Source organism: Nicotiana sylvestris, chromosome 11 (assembly GCF_000393655.2).
Source record: "Nicotiana sylvestris chromosome 11, ASM39365v2, whole genome shotgun sequence".
In the NCBI taxonomy this organism is placed as follows: domain Eukaryota; kingdom Viridiplantae; phylum Streptophyta; class Magnoliopsida; order Solanales; family Solanaceae; genus Nicotiana; species Nicotiana sylvestris.
Window position 1 is genome coordinate 54916946 of NC_091067.1, and position 12164 is coordinate 54929109.

The following is a 12164-nucleotide window of genomic DNA, read 5'->3' on the forward strand; positions in this document are numbered from 1 at the left end:
TTCCCTATATCTGTTTTATGTGTTTTGTTTCCCTTTTTTTTCTAAGGAAAGCTCGTACTAGTTGTGTGAGTTGAGTAGTCCCTTCCAGAGTTTGTTTTCCTTTTGTATTACATTCGACTTGGTAGCCTATTGGTACATTGTGGCATCATATGAGACTTTTGATCATGTCCGGGGTGGCTTATTACCTGAGTAGTTTGTACTGGGTGAGACGAGATTATTGGATTTAGGACCAGTGCAATCTGATTATATGTAGTATATTAAGGAGCAAAGACCATTATTCGGTTCAGAACGAGGTGATGGTTCTTGTCAGGAGTATAGACCCAATAAATTGTTGATTCGGTAGTTGGTTATGAATTTCTACACATCTCTTCCATCGTGGTGGTATTGTAAGAGTTAGAGCAAGACTTATATATATCATGAGGTGCATTGGTAGCATCAAATTAGGGGAATTTCGACTAATTTGATCAGAGAATGTTATTGTGGTCCTGTGAGTAAAGTGGTGCAAGGTGTGAATTCAGCAAAGTTATGCAGTCATGTTTGGGTATAGTGTGTAGTGATTGATATGGTGATCGTATGTTGGAAACAGTCCTAGCAGAGAATTCTGATGTTGTAATTGGGCTGTAAGGCTTATCTGCTTAAGTGAAAAAGGATATCTTCAGATTGATCAAGCTAAAGTGCCCAGCCGAGTTGTGGTAGCACGGGTAGGTGCTCGAGGTGTTAAGCAGTGATTTTGGACAACTCCATAGCAGTTCTCGGCACGTTCGAGAACGAACGTATGTTTAAATGGGAGAGAATGTAACGACCTGACCGGTCGTTTTGAGCTATAATGCGTCGTTCAGCAGTTTGAGGCCATGAGCAGCTTCACTTCAGGTATTATGACTTGTACGCATGGTCGGAATTCAATTTCGGGAAGTTCAGAGTCGATCTGGAAAGAGAATTCTCATTTCGGAAGCTTTAAGTTAAAAGAATTGGCTAAGATTGGATTTTTAAGTAAACGACCTCAGAATCGAGATTCGGAGGTTCCAGTAGGTTTGTATGATGATTTCGGACTTGGGCGTATGTCCGGATTGGGTTTCGGAAGACCCAGGATTGTTTCGGCACCTATTATGGAAGCTAGCATTTTCGGAAGAATTTCATAAGTTTGGGTTGAAGTGCATTTTAGTGTTATTGATGTCTGTTTGGGATTCCGAGTCTGGGAATAGCTCTGCATGGTGATTCTGGTATTGGGAGCGCGATTGGAAGTAAATTCGGAGGTCTGTGGGTCATTTTGGAGTCATTTGGCTAAAGATAGAAATTTGAAGGTTTTTGAGAAGTTTGACCGGAAGTGGACTTTTTGATATCGGGGTTGGATTTCGATTATGGAAGTTGGAGTAGGTCCGTAATGTCAAATATGACTTTTGCACAAAATTTGAGGTCAATCGGACGTGATTTGATAGGTTTAAACACCGAAAGTAGAAGCTTGAAATTTTAAAGTTCATAAAGCTTGAATTGGAGTGCGATTCATGATTTCGACGTTGTTTGATGTTATGTGAGGCCTCGAGCGAGTTCGTATCATATTTTGGGACATGTTGGTATAGTCGGTTAAGGTCCCGAGGGCCGCGGGTAGATTTCAGAAGGTTAACGGAATGGATTTCGGACAAAGAAAAGCTGCTGAAATCTGTTGCAGCAGCTGTTCGCCAGAAATATTCTGATGCGAGGAGTCGAATTTGGAAGCTCATATCTTGCAATCAATAAGGAATCGGAAAATTTGCAAAACATGAAAGTTGTAGCCTTTGTATCCTAATTTTCAGAAAGATAAATTATTCATCATTTTGGATATTTGTACATAAAGTTATGATCGACTGAATGAAGGTTGGTAAAGTTGTTCTGCAATTTCCCCAGAAATTTCTGATGTGAGGAGCCTATTTTGGAAGTGTATATCTCGAAATTTATAAGGAATCTAAAAATATGCAAAACATGAAAGTTGTAGATATTTAATTCTAGTTTCCAGAAAGTTAAACCATTCATTATTTGGACATTTGTATATAAAGTTATGATCCGTTGAATGAAGGCTGGTAGTAGTTTATTTTTTGCCCGAAAATCAGGCAAAGTCGCATTTCATACATGCGACTTGCCTAGGCAGAATGCCTAAAAACGGGATTCAGCCATTTTTTACTCATTTTTGAGTTTTGAGTCTCGGATTTGGGCGGTTTTTAGAGCTTTTGGAAGAGGGTTTTCACCTAGCACTTTGAGGTAAGTAATTTCTACACAACATAAGTTTAATACATAGATTATGGATAGAATAACATGTAAAAATTGGTGAAATCAAGGGTTTAGATGAAAACCTAGGTTTTGTATAAAAATAAGAACCATGAAAATGGTTATGGAATTTGGTAAAAATCATATATTTGACTTCATAAGGTTATGTGTAACAACTTTCTTCGAAAATTTCCGAAATCCAGGCACGTGGGCCCGCGGGTGAATTTTAGGAATCTTACATTTAGAGTTGGGTAATCACCTTAATAGTTGGAATATGAATTTTTGAACATGTATTGATTAGTTTATACACTATTTCATTAGTTTTGGATTGTTCCGCACCGAATTGAGGGTTTGAGCATAATCTTGGACCGGAAAGTGGGCTTCGGAGCAAGGTGAATCTCCTTTCTAACTTTGTAAGAGGAATTCTCCCCATAGGTGAATTAATTGAATATGTGTTGCTAATTGTGGGGTCTATGTACGTACGAGGTGACGAGAATCCGTGTATAGCTACTATTATGCTTATATCCGTGTAGTCTAAGACCCAGAAGCAAGCTTACTTGTAATAAGTGTAACCTTATTGTTAAATTGCTTAAATCATATCAAAGTGGCAAATGATTTTCTAAAAGAGTTAAACTCCATTTTATGACTTGTAAAAAGGAATTACACCTCCTTGAATAATTGTTTCCTTGATGAATGTCCTGATGGACTGTTTGAATGCGTATTTCTATGTGTACCTACGTCGCATGTATGATTCGCGAGCAGGGTGATTGTTTATTTATCTTTGACTGCGTCGCATGTATGATTCGCGAGCAGGGTAATAGATGCATCTATGGTTCGCGTCGTTCGACCCTCGACAGTGCACATTTTACACTTATGTTAGATCGGGCCGTTCGACCTCAGCATGATATGCGCATGTTTTTATTGCTTGCCTGAGAATTTTAAATGTTGATATTTGTCTTTCCTGGCCATAGATAAATTGATAAAGATAATAAAAAGTAAATCTTTGGAAATCTTTTATTATTTGAGAAGTTGTTTACCTGTTTTCCGGCTTTATGAGTTTATTTCTGCTTTATGAAATCCATGATTTCCTCACATTTTTACTATATTATCATTGGACCACTAGTAAGTGTCGAAGTCGACCTCTCGTCTCTACTTCTTCGAGATTAGACGGGATACTCACTGGGTACACGTTGTTTTCGTACTCATACTACACTTGTTGTGCATTTTTGTTGCACAGGTTCATGCGTGGCTAGTGGCTTAGTGGCATAGAGGCATGGTTGATACGGAGACTTAGGTGAGCTGCATTTATCGAGACGACCCGCAATCAGCAGAGTCTCCCTCCGAGTACTGTACTGTATTATTTCATTGATGTCCAATTGTATTTCGGACAGTTATTGTATTTCATTCCATTCCCTAGTAAATGCTCATGCACTTATGACACCGGGTTCTGGGATGATTATGGGGTAATTGTATTAATTCAAAACATTTTTATTAAATTTTGAAACGGTTATCTTTTACTCGTAAAATCGAAGGAAAAATCATACTTTTCAACATTATTAAAATAAGGCCTAAATTAAGTATTTATGATTGGCTTGCCCATCACGACTCTTAGTGGATTTTGGATCGTGACATCTTGTTCAATTTGTTCCCTTAAATTTGTGCATATTTTCATTCTTCATTTTGGGTGAAACTTTAAAAGTTTGCATTTCTTTCTCGAAATCAACTACAGAATTGAATTTTTCGAAACTTGGACAGTTGACTGGTGCCTCCTTCGAAAGGAATGAATTTGGTCCTGAAAGAAAAAAATATTTCTTAAATTTTATTTTGTCTTCATCTTAATTCCAAATCTATATATATATTAAAGCAAGAAAGTTACCATATATAAATGACATTATGGTTAAGCCAAGTGACAAGCTAATAAATGTTAATAGTATATGATAACTTTATTCTATATTTAACTATTTTAGTTAAATACAAATATTATATATATATATATATATATATATATATATATATACGGAATTTGAATTAAAAGATAATTTTGAATTTATAGATAAGATTCTAAAATTTGAATTTAAATTAAAAATAAAATTTATCTTTTCTTATCATGTTATCATACTTAATTTGGTTAATGATCATATGCAATCATGTTAGGAACTTTTGTTATTTTTTCTAATTATTTAAATACTGCTTCGCCTCTAGCAAAAAAAAAACTACTCAATATAACTATAAAACTCTTTCACATTTAAAATCCTATAAGTATAGTTCTTTCAAACGCTCTAGCTAGATTTGAATAAAACGAAATTCTTTTAAAATAAATGTAATATATAGGGTACACATCTATGTTTATCTAAATAACAAAAAAGAGTTTACAAAACCAAATAAAAGTTTACTTACATATATAATAAAGTAAACATACATGCTAGAGAAAGAAACATTACAAAATCAGTAGTATTAAAAAAAAGTTATTTCTTTTTTTCTTCTTGAAGATATTTGTTTGAAGAGTCAATTTGCATAAATGGACATCAAACGAATAACAAAACTTTGGCTATACAATTGCTATCATTAATTTCAATTTAGCACATTCAAGAAATTAAAGGATACAAGCCGAAATCCCTTTCATTTAGCTGTAGTCAAGCTAATATTGCAAGGGTATAATATTTTTTTCGTTGAAGAATATCAGTTTTGAATCATTAGATTATGTGAAAGCTTTTTTTTTTCAAATTCAACAAGAGAGAAATTGGTTTCTAATTGATAGTTTCTATAGCGACTTTAAGTGTACCAAAGAGTATATATAAAGAAAAAATTGGTATGACGTGAAATGTTTTTTTTAAAATGTAAACAAATTATTTTGAAAATACTCTTTACTTTTTTTAATTCAAAGGTAATAAAAATATAAGATATTTTTTAACATTAGTAGAGAGTTTTAAAATTATTATAATAGAAGTTATATCATGAATAAACTCAAAAAATCAAAATCGTATGGAATATTTACATAATATCCTGCCATATTTATTGTTTACTTTTTATAGCTAATATAATAGATGATATATCGACAACACACGATTATATACATATTATATATGGATTATATATAAATTACACATCATTTAATTTTTTTAATTTAGGTGGTCGGGTGAGCACCTATTTAGGCTGATTAGATAAAGCCAAAAGAAAAATATGAAATAATATCAACCGAAGACTAAAAATATAATTAAAGTTCACATGTAGACAAATTTTTATTAAAACTCGTCCTTTTTATAGTGAAATTAATTAAGTTTTGGTAACAAAAGAAATAATGACATAAAAATAAGAAAAAAGAAAATAAATATTGAAAAAAAGTTAGAAAGATCTAAAAACGAGAAATAAAAGTTGACAATAAATTTCTTCTTATGTTTCATCTTTGTTGAGTATAAAAAAATTGAAAGTTAATCTCATCGATTTCAATTTTTTTTTCAACTCAAATACATAGATTATAAGACAAGGATATCTTAGAATATTTTTTTTTACTTTACATTATGTGTTGTTTTTAAAAAATCACTATTACTAACAAACTAATATGATATTCGAATTTAAATTGGAATGCAATTTGAGTAGTTTGCATTAAGGTTAAGCCAAGTATGGTATCGAAAAATAAATTACTTGACAATTTTAAGACAATATATGCAATGTTTTATAATAATAATAATAATAATCAACTAATTTAACATTTAATAATTTAAAAAATAAAATTTTTGTATATATAGGGTATTAAAAATTTAAATTCTGGGGCTAGAGACATTGTTAAGCTTAAAGTGGAGTCATACTTAAATAAATCCGGCCAAAGAATCATTTAAATTTTTAGATAACCGATTAATGTAAATTTTAAATTAAGGATAATATCTTCACTTGCATCATTATAAAGATAATCATTATTATAATATATATATAAAGTTTTAGAAATTAAAATTTCAAAATATTTTTTGAAAGATAAAACGGTCCAAGAAGCCGCACCCGCGCGGGCCGAGCTCAAAACAAAGAAACAACATGTATTTACTCCAAGCAATAAAGAACATCATTCAGCATCTCGTACTCCAGAAAAGGAAATTTCAGCATGCTCACGGCAGGGGTCCCTCCCCCAAATGCGTCCCGAAATACTCGAAGACTTAGCGTCAACAATTTGGCATCCGCACGACCCTAGGGTCGGAACTCCGAGCTCATAAGTCCCTAACAAGGTAACTCCGAGCTCACGAATAACGACCTTCGAGCCTAAGCAAACTCGATGACTCGGAGACTGTCGCCAATCGCCGTACATTGGAAAACCCGAGGTCGTAAGACCCCGAGGGGGCAGACTCGGTATAACCAGATCTATTTTAGGTAGAAACAAAAACTGTAAGACCTCAACAGGCATGACAAACTGTAAGACCTCAATAGGCATGAAAATTTTGTAAGACCTTATTACAGGCGTAAAACTCAATCCCGAAGTTTAGGCTATACGTCGCATTTGTAAGAATCCCGAAAGGGAATACCCTCGGTGCAGATGCCTAAACTATCACTCGGGATCAAAAATGGCTCCGGCCAAACACATATGACTACGGTCAAAATGGCTGCTCCAGCCAAATTAACGTGACTCGGGGACGCCCGACTGTCGCTAACAAAAACCCAGGCCATTAGTTCGAATCTACTTCGAAAAGAACCGGTTAAAACAGGCTCCCTCAACAGGCAAACGAGCTTTGACCATGTCAGCTCTAAATCATAGGGTTTCGAGCTACTTAGCCTACGCGCTAAAAACCTTCCGAGGTGCTCAAACATTGCCGCTAACGACTTGAAATTGAGGTTCTTCCTGAACCAACGACGGGTCAGGCAAAATTATTTCAAAAAGACATTAACGAGAGGAAAACAAAGCCTACAATATGCCCACGGGGAAAAGCGTAAGAGCCATTGTCACCAGCCAAACGAGCCTCCAGTGTAACGACCCGACTGGTCGTTTTGCTTTCCAGAACCTCGTTCCCTAAAATAAAACTTCCCATACTTGCTTTAACTAATTTACGACCTGTGGGATGGTTGGTTCGGGATTTGGAAGAGTTTTGGTTGAAATATGCACATTTGACTCCTTAGGATTTTCTTAAAAGGCTTAGTTTGACTTTGGTCAACATTTTTAGCAAACGAACCCGGATTCATATTGTGATGGTCCCAGAGGGTCCGTAGGAAAATATGGGTCCTGGGCGTACGCCCGGAATCGAATTCCGAGGTCCCTAGCCCAAGTAATGAATTTTTATTAGCAATTGTTAAACTGAAATTCTAAGAATTTAAAGAAACTAATTAATTATTGATCACATAGGTATCGGGCTCGTATGTTGGTTTCGGAGCCCGGTACAGGTTCGAAATAATATTTAAGACTTGCCCGCAAAATTTGGTGTCAATCCGAGTAGTTTAAGGGTGTTTCGACTCGTTAGAGGAAAATTAAGAACTTGAAGTTCATAAGTTTGATTCAATTGGTTTTAGGGAGTGATTCTTATATTTAGTGTTATTTCGAGTGTTCCGAAGGTTCGAGTAGGTACGTTTAATGATTTCAAACTTGTCAGAATGTTTTGGTGGGGCCCAGGAGCCCCGAGCGTCAATCGGACGAGGCTCGAGTGAAGTTGGAATTTTTGAGAAGTGCTGAAGCATCTACTTCAGTCATAACCGCACCTGCGATTGGTCGGCCGTAGGTGCGATACCGCAGAAGTTGTCCGCCTATCACAGATACGGCCCAGGGCAGGCCAGGCCCAAACCGCAGAAGCGACCTTGAGACCGCAGAAGTGGTCGCAGCCCATTTGGCCAGTTCCGCATATGCGTTCGCTTTCTCACAGAAGCGGGACCGCAGATGCGGTCCTCTGACTGCAGATACGGAAATCGCTGAAGCAATGAGCTTCATTTAATATGGATTCTAAGTCCCTTTTTGCCACTTTTCGCTCCTCCGTGGGCGATATTGGGAGCTTTTGAGAGAAGACTTCCACCTAGCATCTTGATGTAAGCTTATTCCACCTCTTTTTAGTTTAATACATGTGTCTTATGTAGATTAAATACTAGAATTAAGGTGAAATTAAGGGGTTAGAGCAAAACCTAGGGTTTTGACAAAATTTAGATTTAACCACGAAATTTGTTACGAAATGAATTAGAAATTATATATTATTGATCCTTAAGTTATGGAGAACAACTTCCTTTTAAAAATTTCGGAATCCGGACACGTGGAACCGGGGTCGGATTTTGGGAAACTTGTGTTAAGGGTTGGGAAATTGCTTAAATAGCTAGAATATGATCTTGTGAGCTTATATTGACTAGTTTCTACCTTATTTAATTAGTTTTGGATCGTTCGGCTCCAAATTGAGAGTTGGGGCTCATTCTTGGTATTGGAAGTGCACTTTGAAGGGATGCGAGTCTCCTTTCTAACCTTGTAAGAGGGAATTGTCCCCATAGGTGTAATAATTGAATAATTGCTACTAAATGCGGGGGCTACGTACGCACTAGGTGACGAGAATCCGTACGTAGCTACTGTTATGTTAATTGTCCGGGTAGTCTAGGACCTGTACCATGCTATATTTGTGAATGTCTCTATATTTTCTTGCTAATGTGATCACTTAGGGTATGCTAGAGACTTAAAAGGAATATAAGCGAATGCATACACTTGTTGGACACTTGTATGAATTTGTTTGAAAATAAATGTGCATTCATGTGTTTTCTTGATATTAATTGATATTTGTGGATCGGGACGATCGCCTCGGTAGAAATAGATGCATCTATGGTTCGCGTCATTCGACCCTCTGGCAGTGCACAGTTTATTTCCTGTTGGATCGGGCCGTCGACCTCGGCATAATGTGCGCATGATATCTATGTGAAATCTTATCCATGACTTGATCTGCTAAATATTTGGAATGTAAATGGCTAATTGTAAAATTGTTAAGAACATGACTTATTACCTCTTTCTACAAACTATTAATTATTTGTGACTCTCATGCTTATCATAACACTTCATTATATTATTTGACCTTAGTAAGTATCAAGTCAACCTCTCGTCTATACTTCTTCGAGATTAGACGGGATACATACGGGGCACATATTGTTTATGTACTCATACTACTCTTCTGTACTTAATTGTATAGGATCTGAGGCAGTACATTTGGCTATCAGTTCGGTGCGTGCCCCTAATTCATAGTCCGAGACTTCCACGGTGAGCTGCCCCTTCCTGTGCCGTTTAGCAGCTTGATAGAGTCTCTCTTTATTCATTTTTGTTGTCTATTCTATTTCGGACAGTAGGATGGATTTATTCTTTTGTATATCCTACTAGTTGCCCACAACTTGTGACACCGGGTCTTGACACACATATTGGTAGACGTTTCTTTTGGGTTGTATAATAATTATTGAATGTTTCATATTATCACCTATTTTTAATTGCAAATTAAGAAAATGTTGTGACTGTTTTGGGTAAGTAAAATAAGGATTTACCAATACTTCTACGTTGGCTTGCCTGATAACGGTGTTGGATGCCATCACGATCTGTTATGGAAATGGGTTGTGACAACATGGTATTTGAGCACTAGGTTCACGTAGGTCTCACAAGTCACGGGCAAACCTAATAGAGTCTTGCGGATCGGTACGGAGACGTCTGCATTTATCTTTGAGAGGCTATAGGGTGTTAGAAAAACTAATCTTTATTCATTTCTTATTGTGCAGTGGTTGGTATACTAAATTTTCTTCTTTTATTCTCTCATAGATGGTGAGGACACGTATGGCTGATGTTCCAAACCCAGGAGGAGCTGCTCCCCCTGTTGGGAGAGGCCGAGGTACAGGCCAGGGGAGGGCACCGGCCCGAGGTAGGGGACGAGGGTGTCCTAGAGTTATCCCAATAGTACCACCAGCAGATCCTGTGGGAGATTCTATCATCGAAGAGCAGGGCGAGGCACCCGCAGCTGAGCCTACCATGACAGACTTTATGACACACCGGGTTTTCAGGAGGTCATGAGTCGTATGCTGCGGTTCATGGATTCTATGTTAGGCTGGTTTATTTCCAGATGATCTAGCTACATCACAGGTAGGAGGGGGAGCACAGACCCCTACTGCTCAGGCTCCTGGATTCGCAGTTGCAGTGTATCAAACTCTGGCTGCACGACCCGCAGATGGGGCCCAGCTAGTTGTTGTAGTGGTGCCCCAGCCCAGACCAGCTGCGGACGGTTACCCGCAGAAGTTATTGGACAGATGGACTAAACTTCACCCTCCTAGCTTCGGGGGTGAGCGTCATGAGGATGCCCAGGACTTCATAGATAGGTGCAGGGACAGACTACACAACATGAGGATATTGGAGTCGCATGGGGTTGACTTCACTACTTTTCAGCTTGAGGGTAGGGCCCGTAGATGGTGGCAGTCCTATGTTCTTGGCAAGCTAGCAGGTTCTCCTCCCATTACTTGGAGTCAGTTCATATAGTTATTCCTAGACAGGTATATTCCACCCTCTGAGAGGGAAGAGCTACGATATCAGTTCGAGCAGTTGGAGCAGGGTCAAATGTCTGTGACCGACTATGTGGGGAGGTTTTTTGAGTTATCCCACCATGCATTGATAATACTTCCTACTGACGCATAGAGAGTGCGAAGGTTCATTGCAGGGTTGCATTCTGGCATTAGGGACAACATGGCCCGAGAGGTGGAGATGGGGACTCCTTATGAGCTAGTGGTGGAGATTGCTCGGAGGATTGAGGGCTACCGTCTGAGGGGTAGAGAGAAGATGCAGCAGAACAAAAGGGCTAGATTCTCCGGAGAGTTCAAAGGTGCCCCGGTTCGGGGTAGAGATCAGTTTGGGAGGGGTCAGCCCAGTAGGCCCCCATATTCAACATCACCACCTACTCGGGGTGCTCCGGTGCGCCCCTATTTTAGCGCCATGCAAGAGAGTTCTTATCGCTCGCTAGCTTTTCAGGGTTCCTCCAGTGGGTATTCAGGTCGTGAGGGTTCTTCTGATTCTTATTTCAGTGCTATGCCGGAGAGTTCATACCATCCACCGGCTATCCAGGCTTCTTCTAGTCGGTCTATAGGCCATCAGGGCAGCAGTTTGCCGCACCGCAGGGTTATTTCGAGTGCGGAGACCTTGGTCATATGAGGAGATACTGCCCCAGGCTTCGGGGCAAGGTAGTACAGCAGGGTTAGCAGCCTATGATTTCAGCACTAGCTGCCCCACCACCTAGAGGTGGACGGCAGACTGGTAGGGGTTGTCCTAGAGGTGGAGGCCAGGCAGGGAGAGGTCAGCCAGCTACTACTCAGTCAGGTGAAGGCCAGCCAACCGGCGCTCTGGCCAGATTCTATGCCCTTCCGGCTAGGCCAGATGCATTGGCCTTAGATGTCGTCATCACAGGTATTATTTCTGTCGGTGGTAGAGATACCTCGGTATTATTTGATCCAGGGTCTACTTATTCATATGTATCATCTCTGTCTGCTCGTTTCCTGGTTATTTATCCTAAGCCTTTGGGCACTCCTGTTCATGTGTCCACTCCTGTAGGCAATTTTGTGGTTGTGGATCGGATCTACCGGTCCTGCGTGGTCACATTCCGTGGTTTCGAGACTAGAGCAGATCTCCTGTTGCTTGATATGATCAATTTTGAGGTCATCCTGGGCATGGATTGGTTATCTCCATATCATACCGTCCTAGATTTTCATGCCAAGATTGTTTCATTAGCAATGCTAGGGTTGCCAAGGTTGGAGTAGAAGGGTTCCACAGTTGATATATCTAGTCAGGTTATCTCTTTCCTGAAGGCTCGACAAATGATCAAGAAGGGGTGTTTGGCTTATTTGGCTTATGTTCGAGATACCATCGCAGAGTCTCCGATGATTGATTCAGTTCTAGTAGTTCGAGAGTTCGCTGATGTGTTTCCTTCTAATCTTCCTGGCATTCCACCGAATCGTGAAATTAATTTCTGTATTGA

At 38.7% G+C, this 12164-nt stretch overlaps 1 protein-coding gene across 1 annotated transcript; it reads left to right on the forward strand.

The window, feature by feature from the left end:
* The first annotated feature begins 11397 nt into the window (after nucleotides 1–11397).
* Nucleotides 11398–11946, forward strand: LOC138881050 (uncharacterized). The gene has a single exon (XM_070161250.1). The coding sequence runs from the start codon at nucleotides 11398–11400 to the stop codon at nucleotides 11944–11946; it is 549 nt and encodes a 182-aa protein (XP_070017351.1).
* The last annotated feature ends 218 nt before the right edge of the window (nucleotides 11947–12164 follow it).

What these genes read in the sequence shown, in the direction of transcription:
- LOC138881050 (XM_070161250.1), top strand. Translation starts at nt 11,398, where the DNA reads ATGATTTCAGCACTAGCTGCCCCACCACCTAGAGGTGGACGGCAGACT.